General features: G+C 35.7%; 1 protein-coding gene across 4 annotated transcripts; it reads left to right on the top strand.

Annotated features, from left to right (window-relative positions):
• Positions 1–1,916: 1,916 nt before the first annotated feature.
• Positions 1,917–13,417, top strand: LOC147390830 (uncharacterized). 4 transcript variants are annotated; one of them, XM_086459700.1, is made up of 16 exons: positions 1,918–2,315; positions 2,408–2,458; positions 2,556–2,792; positions 4,658–4,756; positions 4,863–4,918; positions 5,294–5,405; positions 6,193–6,339; positions 6,558–6,824; positions 7,808–8,032; positions 8,107–8,310; positions 8,499–8,621; positions 9,541–9,834; positions 10,434–10,532; positions 10,627–11,129; positions 11,241–11,277; positions 13,098–13,417. In XM_086459700.1, the coding sequence occupies exons 1-15, from the start codon at positions 2,211–2,213 to the stop codon at positions 11,272–11,274; spliced, it is 2,556 nt and encodes an 851-aa protein (XP_086315826.1). In that variant the 5' UTR covers positions 1,918–2,210; the 3' UTR covers positions 11,275–11,277; positions 13,098–13,417. The 4 variants fall into 4 exon arrangements, with proteins under 4 accessions (XP_086315828.1, XP_086315826.1, XP_086315827.1 ...); XM_086459701.1 differs by having other exon boundaries at positions 1,919–2,315; positions 2,562–2,792; positions 11,241–11,273; XM_086459699.1 differs by having other exon boundaries at positions 1,919–2,315; positions 11,241–11,273.
• Positions 13,418–14,736: the final 1,319 nt, after the last annotated feature.

Genomic DNA, 14,736 nt, shown 5'->3' with positions numbered 1-14,736 from the left:
AAATTGTTCGAAGGACTGGGTGTCCAAGATGAGAATGCCATGTGTCCACAGAAGCTTCCTCATGAAGTAGAGCTGCTTTATTCTGATTTCCTTTATTGAATACTAGTTCATAGAGACCATGTCTACTTAGTCCTTGAAGTATGGCCTTCTTCCTTTATAAGTCCTTCACACAAAAATGAAGGGTAAAATTCAAATATGCAATGATCATCTTTGGTGGACTTGTTGACAGAAAGAAGGTTTTGTATGATATGTGGAACATGTAAAACTTCATTCAAAACAAATTGTGATTTTTTATTAGTAAAGGTAGAAAAATCCATGTGTTTTATAGCCAAACCTGTACTATTATCCATCCTAACTGTATCTTTCCCTTAGTAGTTAGAACGAATGCTTAAATTTAAGAGATTGGAGGTGATGTGGTGTGTAGCACATGAATCCATGTACCAGTGATCATTAGTGGGATGCATTGTTGAAGTGTGATAGGCCTGAGGAGGAGTAATTTGAAATGCCTCATCAAATCTATGATGGCAAGTAAAGGCAGTATGACCAACTTGATTGCGCACTTGACAGATGGGCCGAGTGTGGTGGCTTTGAAGCATTTGACCGTTTGCTTGGTTGTGAGGAGACTAGTAGTAGGAACCACGACCGCGTCCATGTCCTCTATTTCTAAAGTTGAAAGAATTGTGATTTCCACGATTGAATGATTGATCACATCCTGACTTAGATCTATTGATTCTATAGGCAACAGGAGACAATTCATCAGTTTGTGTCTCTTGATTGACGCGGCTTTCTTCTATTAGGAGAATGCCATAGAGTTTTGTAAGAGTAGCAGATTCTACCCGTGTGGAGATTGACGTTCTAATCGGGCCATATTCTGATGGGAGTCTGCCAAGAATGTAGAGGACTAAATCCTCTTCATGCATAGGTCGTTGCAGCCATGGTAAGTTGATGAGCCAATGCTTTAGCACGATTGAAGTATTTTTGAATAGGGTCATTGCCCTTTCTAAGTGTTTGCAGTTCCATGCGAAGTTGCATTATTCGAGCACGCGAGTGAGACGTGTATGATTCCTCTAGTGCTGTCCAAACTTCTTTCGAGTTGGACAACCCAATAATTTGGGCATGGACATCCTCAGTGAGGGATGATATAATCCAACTTAGAAGAAGAGTATATTGGCACTGCCATGTAGTGTAAGTAAATTACAAATTTAAATTAGGAAGCATCTTCTATCTTGAGATGATGCCAACAGCCCATTTTTTTTTTTTTTTTTTTTACGAGAAATCACTTTCTATCATGATAGAGTGGTACTATAGTAATTTCTCTTTTGAGTTTTGAGATTGAATTGTTGAAATTGTGTTATGTGGAGATAAGGAATGATTGATTATTCCTTATCTCTAACATATTGGTACACCAATTCTTTCGAAATTCAATTGTTGAGCACAAAGATTGATGTGTTGTAAGTAAAAATTGGTGTGCCAATAGAAGCTCTCATTTTTATTCATAGTTCGTCTGGTACTAAGGAATCTGATTAGCACATCATCATCTGTTAGACCCATCAATCTAGACCGTCGAATGTTTGACTTCGTGACCCAAACTGTTAGTCAAAATCAATTGAACTCGACGCCAACAGATAACTGGACCATCAAGTCTTAAGTAAATGTTCTAAATTTTAAATTTCTGACCACGTGTACGATTCAGATGATAGAGTCAATTTAGGACTCCATAAATTTTGCAGCACAGTAGTAGTCTTATAGCTCTCTAAGACGTTTTGTTGACTATCTGACCCTCTTAATCCGGGTCAGATTCCTAATTTCAATCCAACAAACTTTATGATTATTAATAGCGGGTTCTCTCTCTCTCTCTGTCCTTTATTTATTCTAATTTAGTCCTCTTAAAACTCGATAATTATAAGAACCTACTCCAAGAAACAATACAAATTCATAAAGGAAATATCTTCTTCAGTTCTCCCAAAGCTACCAGTATTACGCTCTTCGTTCTTCGTTTTAATCTCAAAATCTGTTTGTGGTGTTCTTTGATTCACTCGAATCTGGTTCTACTATTAGCTTTCCACAGTGGAGATCTTCTCTGCTTCTAGGGTTTTCTCACCAAAAATTAGGGTTTTTGATTTACAAGACGATTACCAACTGTGTTTCGAAATTGATTTTGAATTCGAGATCTGTCTGAGAGAGGTTTGGAGGTTGTAACTTTCGATTCTATGGAGGCTGCGACCGTGGTCTCTGCTGGTCGGGGCGGGTCTCAGTCTACGAGGAAGGAATGGCGTTCTGTTCCTGAACATTCGGTTCGAAACATTTCGAATGAGGTAGAAAACTAGAAATTAGAAACTAGGAGGTATTTAGGGTTTTAGTTTTACTGGATTTGTTGATCATGGAATGTTTTTTTTTTTTTGGGCAGGATTTGGAGCGATCGAAGTTGGGGCAATCTGATGAGAGAACGATATATGAGGTAACAAACTAACAATTTTGTTTTTATGATAATCAGATTGTTGTTTTTTAGGTGTTTTTTTATATTGGAATCTGAGGTTGATTGTGCGTTATTCAAGGTGCAGCAAGGATCTGGGTCTCTCAATGTTGACTTCTGTTCGATTACAATGGATGAGAGCCTTGATAATGATCCTTTGCGGCATCAGCTTCACAGTGTATCCAGGCAGAGAGAGGAGTTTCAACAGATGGAGATTGATCTTAGAGCTCAGGCCATAGCTAGATCTGAGATAATGGAATTGCAGAGCAGTTTCGATGCCCAGATCAAAGAGCATGCCAACATTGCTTCCAAGCTAAAGGTTTGGGTTTTTTTATTATTATTTACTTTACATGTTTGTTATCTACAAGAAGTAAGAATTAGCAAAACCCTTTTGTTAGTATAGTTCGATTCAGCTGCATTACTAGTCTTTCTTCCAAATCGAGTTGTTGATTAAGCGGGAAACTTGTACTTGATATGTTTTTATGCTAAATTTGTATAACCCTTTTGTTATTAGAGTTATATTCAGCTGCATTGTTAGTCCTTCCTCTAATTGGACTTTATGGTTTAAATTTGTATTACAGTTGTTGATTGAGGGGGAAACTGATAATTGATATGTTTTTATGCTGAATTTGCAAAACCCTTTTGTTAGTAGAGTTAGATTCAGCTGCATTCTTGGTCTTTCCTCTAATAGGACTTTATAGTTTCAATTTGGATTACAGTTGTTGATTGAGGAGGAAACTCATAGTTGATACGTTTTTATTCTGAATTTGTAAAACCCTTTTGTTAGTAGAGTTAGATCCAGCTGCATTACTAGTCTTTCTTTTAATTGGACTTCATAGTTTCAATTTGGATAACAGTTGTTGATTGAGGGGGAACTCGTAATCGATATGTTTTTATGCTGAATTTGTAAAACCCTTTTGTTAGTAGAGTTAGATTCAGCTCCATTACTTGTCTGTCATCTAATTGGACAATTGAGTTTGAATTTGGATTGCAGTTTTTGATCTAGGAGGAAGCTCATGATCTATAAGTTTTTATGATGAATTTGTAAAACCCTTTTGTTTGTAGAGTTAGATTCAGCTGCATTACTTGTCTTTCCTCTAATTGGACTATTTGGTTTCAGAAGTTGTTGATTGAGTGGGAAGCTCATGATCTATAATTTTTTAGGCTGAGTTTGTAAAACCCTTTCGTTAGTAGAGTTAGACTTGGCTGAATTACTCGTCTTTCCTCTAATTGGACTATTGAGTTTCAATTGGGATAGTAGTTGTTGATTGAGGGGGAAGCTCATGATTCATAAGTTTCTATGCTAAAATTTTAAAACCCTTTTGTTTGGTTGAATTAGACTCAGCTGCATTATTCGTATTTCCTCTAATTGGACTATTGAGTTTGTGTTGATTGAGGGGAAAGCTCATGATCTATAAGTTTTTCTGCTGAATTTGTAAAGCCCTTTAGTATGGTAGAGTTAGACTGAGTTGCATTACTCGTCTTTCCTCTAACTGGAGTAATGGACTATATAGTTCCAATTTGGATAACAGGTGTTGATTGAAGGGGAAGCTCATATCTATTCGTTTTTTTGCTGAATTTGTGAAACCCTTTTGTTGGTGGAGTTGGACTCAGCTGCATCACCTGTCTTTCCTCTAAATGGACTTTATAGTTTTGATTTGGATAACAGCTGTTGATTGAGGAGGGAATTCACCCTTAGAGTCAGCTGCATTACTCGTCTTTCCTCTAATTGGAGTTCATAGTTTCAATTTGGATAACAGTTGTTGATTGAGGGGGAAAAATCAATACGCTTTTATGCTGAATTTGTAAAACCCTTTCTTTAGTAGAGTTAGATTCACTTGCATTACTTGTCTTTCCTCTAATTGGACTATTGAGTTTCAATTTGGATAGCTGTTTTTGATTTTATGCTGATAATTTCTGGGATGTATGTTTCAACCTGCAAGATAGATGCTATTATTGCTATCTTTTCAAATGCAATTCCAGCTCCTTTTCTATTGTTCCAACAAATTATTTGTATTCATCCCGTTGTAACCTTGTGAACAATTGATAATCTACAGTAAAGTTTGGGATCCCTTTGGTGTTTCTTTTCTCAGCATGGTATTGATGCATTTTGAAAAGGCAGATTAACATGTTGCAATGCATATACTTTCAACTCCATTTGGTATTATGTATCTGGTCATGCAGGAGAAACTACTGGAAAGGGAACAGACCATACGTGAGTTGGAACTCAGGATGGAAGATAAAGATAGGGAACTACGTGCAACCAAAATTGACAAAGAAGTGGTTTGTTGAGCTTTCTGCCAAGCCAATGAAATTCTCTAATGTTATCTTTCTTACAGTGGATTGTTGTTTAAATATTTATTTCCCACATTTTGTTTCTTTGTGGCAGGTTTGGGCTAAGGAAGACCTTCTTAGGGAGCAAAAGCAGGAGTTGGCAGCCTTTCGGTATGTGTGGTGTCCTTAAGAAATCCTGTTTATGCGTATCTACATTGTTATTGGTATTGATATTATTATCTTAATTTTAAAGTTTGTCTTTTTCAAGTAGATAGTTTCATTATGCATCCATTAAATGAAGTTGATCTCGGCAATGTTGTACTTGACTTTTTTACCTACGGTGGTCTTGATTGAGGGAAGCTAGTAATCTATAAACCGGAATTGTGCAGTTGTATATATGCACCTGATAAAGTTTTATCCCTATACAAAGGTCTCACCATGAAGTAGATTTTTCTTTCATATGACATTTATAACAAAGATGCAACACTTGGGATCATGGTGTTCAGGGTCATTTATAATTGAAAGAGGGGTGTACTTCTTTTGCAGAAGAGAGCGTGATAACTCTGAAGCTGAAAGAACCGAACATCACAAACAAATGCATGAGCTCAAAGAACATATTCAAGAAAAAGAACGGCAGTTTCTAGAATTGGAAGAACAGGTTTGTTCATTAAAATTTTATAAGTTATGTTCTTATGCTTTCACTAGGAAGTTGACACATCAATTGCTTTAAAATGAATCATGTTTCTTAATTCATATTCTTCACATTTTGGTGAATGATTTAGATACCCCTTATGTTTTCAAACGGATGACATTCACCCCTTGACCTCGTTCTAATTTGGATGACTAACAAAAATGACATAAACATCCTCATCTTTAACCTCTGGCCAAAAACCCTTGATTCCCCACCCTCATCCCAAAACTGGTCTTCTTCAACATCTAAGGTAAATTTTTTTCCCTTTGTCTATCTCCTTCAACATTCAAATGGCAAGAGCACCCTATGATTTTTTGGAAGTAAGAGATGATGAAATTTTGGGTAGAAATATCATAGGTTTTCTACAAGAGGTGGAATATGAATTGAAGACGAGGTTGAATGGGCTAATTTTTTTTTTTGTTACCCTTGTGGTTCAAGAGCTTGAAGATGATAGATTTTTGGGGAAAAAAATTAAGGGTCTGTAGATGTTGAAGTGGAAGGCATTTAAACCAATTTTTTTTCGTCTTCAGTGAAGACCAATGTCAAATGGAGTGTGCCATCAGTTTCAAAACACAAAATGTGGTGGAGTATCTCCAAATCACCCTTCATTTTAGTATCATCTTGCTTACTTCTTTTCTAATAAACCTTGTTCATAGTGCAAGGTGCTTTCTATGGTGGTATCTAAGTTTTTCAATTGAAATATTTTATTTTTAGCTCAGAAGGTACATTGTTTAACAATGACCTGTCTTTTCAGCATAGGGTTGCTCAAGAAACTATTGTATACAAAGATGAACAGTTAAGGGAGGCCCAAGCCTGGGTTGCACGTGTTCAGGAAATGGACCATTCTGTACATTCGGAGCTGCGAAAACGTACAGAACATTTTAACCAGTTCTGCCTTCAGGTTGCTTTTTCTTTTTGTTGCATTTTTGGAAATTTTCATTTCCCTCTTTGTGGTAATGCGATAGTTTCATTCATGGATGTCATGGATTGTGTATTCTGTCATTACTTTTGTCCAAATTTCTTCCAGAACTGTTAAGTTGTGCTTTTAAACCTTGACCACATCCAGTTGAATATTAGTTTAAATAAAATATATTGACTTGTTTATGTTAATTACTTTAGTTTGCAGATATGGAGAGGCATCATTTGCAAGCCATACAACAGCTTCAATTAGAGTTGGCTGAGGCAAGAGAAAGGAGTGGAACATATACTGATGAGTCACGTGTGACGCAGACAGATTCAAAGGGTGTACCTACATATGGACACATTAATGGAAACCAATATAATGTCAATGAAGGTGGCAACTTAAGTGCTAACTCTGAAGTCTCGCCAAATGGAAATGTGGATGGTGTTCTCCCTTTTGTTTCAACTGGCAATGCATTGACTGAGGTAGGATTATCTGTGTAATTTTGTTTTTTCAGAAAATTTATTTTTGATCACCATCTTAGTTGCATCTATTCTAAAGTTGCATGTAGCAATAAACACATGATTATAATGGCGAATTTGTCATATCCTGGGATCCATTTTCTGTGCATTTATGGTGGAGAAGCAATTTGAGGAACTTCTACTGTATTAGTTGGGGTGATATATTTGTCGATGGATTGGTTTTGAATGCTGTAACATCTATTTGAAAGCAATGGTGTAACCCTAAAAGTTCTCTAGTCTAGATTTAGAACTACTAAAGAATCACTGATTGGAAATCAAAATTTTCTTGTTTCAGAAAGGACCCAACAAATTGCAGTAGAATCTCTTTTTATTTAGTGAAAAAATGGAGTAAATAACAATATGAACAAGCTTGTAAAAGTATGCATTTTTTCTCCTAATATCAACAATCATTAGGGGGCATCATTTATGGCACTCTTTTCTTGTATAATTATTAATACAATCTAGTGGCGATGATCTGCACTCTCCTTGCAGCTTGTTATTACATTTGTTCCAGATGGTTACCCAAAGGTAATGATCATTTGTCCCAACTCCTAACCAACCAAACAATGTTCACCTTTACCAGGGGGATCACTCCACACCCCTAAAAATCCTTGCAAGCCAAAACTGAATAGCTCTTTTGGGGCTTTAACTATTTTTTGATTGATTTATTATTACTATTTAGAAGTGGTGATCTGTGGTTCTTGTAGTTTGTGATCACTTATTGTTCCGGATGGGTATCCAAAGCTGAATGTTTTTGTTTGCCTGCTAATGCTTGCAAGTATGTAATTCGTTTGGAAGCAATTATGGAATTGTTACAGTTTTGCTGAAAATTTTAAAAATCTGAGTTCACTTCAGAGATATTCATTATATCGGAATTAGTGGTATCATGGGTTCACTATTTTGAATTTTCAGAAATTGAAATCCATTTTTCTTCTTTTTTTCATTAGGCCGAACATGCTCCAGGGGTTCCAGTAGTTCCATCATCCCTATTAGGGATGGGTGCCTACCTTTCACCTGGACAGATGACTGCATTGCATCCTTTTGTTATGCATCAACAAGGTGCTCCGCACTCCATACCATCAGCAGCCAATTCACACGTTCCTCAACCTCATGTGGGACATTTTCAACCAATCCCTGCAATTTCATTCCACCAACATTGGCAGAACCAGCAGGTAATCCTTTGTGTTTGATATCAGCCATGATTTTCCAGAATCCAGATAATGGTTATCTGTTTCTCTTCCTTCAGGTTGTATCAGAGGGTTTGCAGATATCAAATCAAAGCCAGTATTTACCTTCTGGAACCGAGCAGAATCTTTTGACCTCAGGTGCTCATTATGACTATGAGGTTACAGAAAATGGACAAGTTCTCCGTTCAGACTATCTGGAATCTCGTATCAGCCCAAGCCAGGAGCCCGGTCCTGCAATCACCGCATCCAGTGTGGAAGCACAGGTTATGTAATGGAAAATGTTTTATTTATTATATATTTTTTGGTAAGCTGGACTCAAACCCATTACCTCAAAGTTGTTTTGCAATGTGTCAAACCAACAGCTATGAGTCTAAGCCCATATAATGGAAAGTGTTGCTGTATTTCATTTATTGAACACTGTCCTCATGACCACCAATCTCTTTGGTATCAGATTCTTGAAGCAAATAACAAAACGTACTTGATTACCCAGCAACTAGACCCAAATTTACAAGAAAGTTCTTCAAAGTTTCATGATGCATTAGGATTGGACCCTGATCAGAACAGTGAGACCAAGGTTTGTTATCACTGGAGATTATTACTTGTATCCACTTGAATCATAAAACATATCCTTTTCTTTTACAGTTGGGACTATGAAGTTATCCTGGAAATTCCTGGAATCGGCTGATAGGTCTTAGAAAAGATATAGCCATAGTATTTAATTTTGACATTTCCATTAGGATTAGCCAGCAGTTTCTTTATGTATATATATCAATGAAAATCACAATTCATTTCACAAAATATTTCCGTGAATAGTGAATTTCGACAGAAATTACCAAATGTTAGGTATAGAAATCCAAGATTTTGGTTAAAATATTTCGATATGTAGTATACTTAAATTGAAATAGTCATATAGTACACACATGCAATCATTTATGTTCTAATTAGTTAGATATATTAGTAAATTATTTATACACATTATCTATATGAAAAAAGAAAATTATTCATGCACATTTAAAAAATACATATGATAGCGTTTTTTATTTTATAGATTATAATAATGTAATAATTAGTACCTAATTTTTTACTGATTTAAAAAACTGATACATATTAAAGTATTTGTTGTTATGATATATTATTATTCTTATTTCCAATAAGCATATAGTTGTTTTAGGTGTCGGACTCTTAGATACTCCGTGTAGTGAAATTTTACTAATCTTCATTTCTATAATTCATATGGCTATATATTTTTTGATATGTTGCTGTTTATTATAGTTTGATGATTTATGAATGTGTTTTCATTTGTGTTTTATTATTTCCTACACTTCTAAAGAAAATTTCTTTGACATTTCTATCATTTCATAATATTTCCGTCATTTCCTTGAAAATTATATTTATTTCCACATTGGTCAAAATATTTCCATTTCCAAGATGACCATATAGACATTGAAATCAAAATTTAATACCTTGGATATAGCTAACTTTGATTCCTGCAGGGAGATGAGAACACAATCACTGTGACTAACAGTTTACAAGAGAAGGGTTTGACGGTTGAGCCGCCATCACTTTCTGAGACTCCAATACATCAAGTCAAATCTAGTGGAACCATCGACAGCAATGCCACTGGCGTTTTTTTGATTGATTCGTCTATCTCCACCATACGGAGATCAAATTCAATGATGCTGGGAAAGATTCCAGAGCCTACTCTTCTAGATGAAAGATCATTGTTGGCCTGTATTGTTCGTGCAATTCCAGCTGGTTCTGGTGGCCGAATTAGAATTAGCTCAACTGTGAGTCTATAAATGGTCACACCAAATACCATTTTCACTAATACCAAATCTTAGAGTAACTCCAACAGTCTCCATCCCCTCTCAACTGCCATTTTGGAGAGCTAAATCCAAAATGTGTCTCCAACACTCTATCCATCCCACTCCAAAATGGAGTCTCCATCCCCCAACAACTATTTTGGAGTCATTTTGGATTTTGGGGGTTTTCAATGCTGTAGCCATCTCCATCTCAATTAAAATTATTTAAAAATATCTATAGATAACCATTTGGATAGCATGGTTGGAGTGCATACCCTTTAAATATCCAAAAGAGTCGTGTTGGGGTGACATTGGATTTTTTACATTTCTAACATGGGGTGCGCACATGACCATAGATGCATTTCCTCGAGATACGAGTAAAAGTATCTACGGTTATGTATGCACCTCCATGTCAGAAATGTAAAAATCACAGTAAATCCAACGTCACCCCAGCATTAGTGTATCCAAAATGACTATCCATAATGGAATGGCTAGTCATTTTGGATATTCCCCTTGGAGTTTGGTCTTATGTCTGTCCAAATCTATATGATTGATGGTTTTTTTTTAATCCTTACTAAATACAGCTACCAAATAGACTTGGGAAAATGCTTGCTCCACTTCATTGGCATGATTATAAGAAAAAATACGGAAAGCTTGATGACTTTCTATCTGGTCATCCTGAAGTAAGTCCCATTCATGTAACACCATTTTTATACCTTGCGATATAAATAAACCTTTTATAAGGGAGGCTTACTAGTATCTCACTTTGCAATTCAGTTATTTTTTATTGAGGGGGACTTTATTCAGCTTCGTGAAGGAGCACAAGAAATCATATCTGCTAGTGCTGCTATGGCAAAAGTGGCTGCTGCAGCTGCAGCTCCCACTACGTATTCATCGTTGTTACCCTCTGTCGCTGTCACTCCCATGGCACAGAATCATCGCTTGAAGAAGATTCCCTCCATCAATTCCAAAGCTGTGAAGAATGGTGCCACAGAAACTGAAGGTGTCAATTTAGCAGATTCAGCAATGCAGAGCCAACAGTCAAATGGTGTCTGTTACAACTTTGTTCGAGGACTTTCAAACGTAAAAATTTTGAGCAAACCTAAGGATCCTTTGGAACTGAATGGGTTGCAATCAGAAATTAGATCCAGTCATTCTTCTGTACATATGGCAGTTGGAAATGGAGCAAATCCTGATAGAACAAACTTGGCTACATTCCAAAACAAAGGATTGAGTAACGGAAGACATGGCGTGAATTTTGGAGGGAAACAGCAGGGAAGGTAATTGATTCTTACGACCTCAATGGTTGCAACCTGTTTCTTTCAGTCTTAGTTTTATAGTTTTATGTTCATTTAAAAGCTTATTGAAGTTAATGCTTCTTCCTTTGACAGGGCTGCTGGAGCTGCATTGACTTCTAGAAGATAGTAAGTATGCTTCTTTTTATGCTGTCTGAGTAGCTAGTGTGGATGTTATATTCTGCTCGTTTTTTAATCTTTTCAGACCTGCAATCCATTATAGCCTTTTGTTGGTTTATGTATAGCATATAATTTAGACAGTTGGATTTCTTAACCTCAAACCTGTAACAATCTTTTGGAGTTGCTAATTGATTTTTAAAGGCTTCATTCATCTATTAGTTAGTTCAATGTCACACTGGACTTAAGCTCTAGAAGAAATTAAAAATATAAAAATGTCGAGTATCTATCTCTTTATTTTGTAGCTACTATAGTAAGGGTAGAGCACGTTCTTTCATGTTCTACTTTTGGAATATCTGACATAGTTGAGCTCCAAGTTGTCTCTCATCCCTTGAACTAACTAAAGCAAATGGAGAGTTAAACACCTATGTTCTAATCCAGCACTTTTCTTGTATATGCTTGGAAGTAAGCTCCACCTAGGTTAGTAGGTTTAGGAAAAAGTTTGCCATAATAAGTATCCACTACTGTGTTTGTCATAATCAACACCAAGGTGCATGGAGAAATTTTTGACGATCCAATAATTCTTTTTGACCAGACTAGGGTTAGGTTTTTGGTTGTGTTCTAATGTGACCCAGTCTTTCTTTTCTTTTCATTTTAATGCATAAATGTTTGAACATAGATCCCATATCTACTGGTACTATTTGAAGGTGTCAGGCTGCCAGCTTGTGAAGTTGGTTAAGGTCTGTGAGTGTTGATGCCACGACGTAGGTTTAAAACCTGCCTTCACCTACTACTTACTAACCACTAACACCACTTGTTTATCAAAAAAGGATAAGTACTTATACTCTTTTATCTGTTGTTACAATATAGCCATGAATCTGTGGGTTGGTAAGAGATTTACCTCAGTTGCTTTATATCATCATGGTAATGTTCATGTTTAGTTACTTGACCATCTTTATGAAAAATAATAAAGTTGGAGAGGTATTATTAAGAAAGGGGGAGATGAGGAAAGACAATAAAATGGGTTAAAGAGGACAGATAGTAAAGTTAGAGGTGTATTGTAGAAAAGGGTGTAAAAGAGGAAAGATAGTAAAATTAGAGGGATATTATTGAAAAAATGGATGGGAAGGGAGGAGGAAAGATAATAAAGTTGAAGGGGATGAAGGGGAAAGGCAATAAAGTGAGTAGTGTGGACTCCACCCACTGTAGCTGGACGGGATGTTTATTCCCACAAAACGGTAGCAAAGTGGATCCTACAATTGTGTTTTGTTATATAGATATAGATATATATTATTAATTCCATATCCATTTCTATAGTATTCACAGTAGGTGTAGACTATTTAGTAATTCTTTTGTTTAGATAAAGGTTACAGTGCTGCGTGTGGACTAACACAGTTCCTGTTTTTCTCTTTTATTCTTTTCTCTAAAAGAAAAAAGGCATAAATGTTTGAAAACAAAGATCTCTTTATTTTACTGATGCTATTTTTCTGTCATTACAACATAGTCATGAGTTCTGGGTTGGAAAGAGATTTACCATATTTACATGATATCATTGAAGGCTTACTGTCACATGTCCGTAGTCCAACATTTGTGTTTAGTTAGTCGTTTTATTTAATCACTGTTCATATTTTAGAATTGTTCGTATGGTTACTATAGTATTCTTATATCCTATGATTACATGCCTAATCTCCGAAACAATTCTTGTGGAAATTAATTTCCAAGTTTACATAACTCAACTCTGATTCGTTTTGTAAATAGACAGTTGATTGTTTCTTAATACTTTTGCTTTATTTTGCATTTAACAACATAATTAATCAAAGTTTTCTGGTTCCACAGGGACCTTATTGGATTAAATATCGACCATTTTCTGAAAACGAATTGCTTGAGTTGATCACTGACTTACTCCGTGCTTGGGGAGGACATAATTTGAGGGGAGAATGTGTTCTCTGGTCGTAATCTCCCATAATCATCTCTTTCTATAGAATGATTTGATTGGAATCACCCACTGGTTTTTTCTTCCGAAGGTGTGTTCCTTTTGTATGCATTTTGAAACTTGGATTGAACGCTCAATTTCTAAAAGAGTGATATTTTAATGCAACTTGCTCACATATTTAGTGTTTTATGATCTTTTAATTATGAAGTAGTAATTTTCTGAATTGATGGAAATCGTTGGATATTTATCGTTCTGTTTGATGGATGGTACAACATGCACCTCAACACGATCCAGAGGAGACCTTGGATTTGATACATATTTGCCAAGTACACCTATGTTCTTCATATCCTTAGATCTTCATTTTGGTTGAAAAATCCATCTTTGTCATGGAATTGTTCACTCATGCCAATTGCCATGGCATAATATAGGGGTCTCAACAGGTGGGCTCCAGTTTTTGGTCTGTAACCGAACCCAGAATGAAATTACTTTAGTCTGGTTCTCAGTTTAGATTTCATACTGAAATCCTTGGAATTAGAATCTACCCTACATATATCTCCTTTACTCATCAGTTGTCTGACATGGCAATCATTTACACGTTATTCTTCAGTTGGTAGTTGATGCCAACAATTAATTTTCAAGCAAATCAAACTTTTGAAGAGGATACCTAAGAATAATAGGATCTGCGTCTCTAATCTGATTACTTAATAGAAAATAAAAAAAATAAAAAAAAAACTTTTCTTGTTAAGATTTTAACTTAATAACGGTTGTTTTGTTAAAATGGATTACCACATTGGCAATCCAACATTGCAGCTCTCCAGATTTCATAGAAAAACCCTGATAATTAAAATAAAAAAATGCTTCAACCAAGGTTTTGAAAATGGATGGCTACTGTTCCACATCTTAAAGAGAGCCAAACATTGTGCCAATTTTGGATAAAAGCTTCAGAATTAGCTGATCTCAAAAAGTTCAGCCCATTCTGAAGTTTCTAACTCATATTTTGAGAAATGTTTTGGCTCTCATAGAATTTTGTCCTCCATAACCCTGAAGTTTTGGATGCCCTTAGTAAGATTAATTGGATAGTGCTTAATATTATTATTATAAATAAAAAAATATTAGTAAAACAAGTCCACTATTGGTTCTTGATTTGTCAAATCGAATAAACAATTGGAACTGGGTTCACGAGCATCAATCAAACTAATTTTGGTGCGTAAAACAAAAGAGATGGTAATCTGGCTGTTATCCAACTGCAGTAGTACAAGATCCAAACTCTAGATGCATAATCGAAAGTCGGGTGCCAACAGGTCGGTAAGATCCTGGTTCATGTAGAGAAAATTCTCTTTATATTTTAATTTAATAGTTCCGAGTAGGCCATTTACTTCAAAAGATATGGATTTCACTATAAATAAAATAAATTAACTAATTGTTATACTTTATGCAAGAAAGGAGCATTTTGAAAACCAGACTGATCATCTGGTGTCCAATCCAATTGGATTTTGTTAAAATGTCCATAGATATCTAAAAGAATTGCCAGTCTTACTGAAA

This window comes from Akebia trifoliata, chromosome 11 (genome assembly GCF_017979445.1).
Source record: "Akebia trifoliata isolate Shusen 1 chromosome 11, ASM1797944v1, whole genome shotgun sequence".
NCBI classification, from domain to species: Eukaryota; Viridiplantae; Streptophyta; class Magnoliopsida; order Ranunculales; family Lardizabalaceae; genus Akebia; species Akebia trifoliata.
Note: the sequence above shows the minus strand (reverse complement) of the source record. Positions and strands in the feature narration are given on the sequence as shown.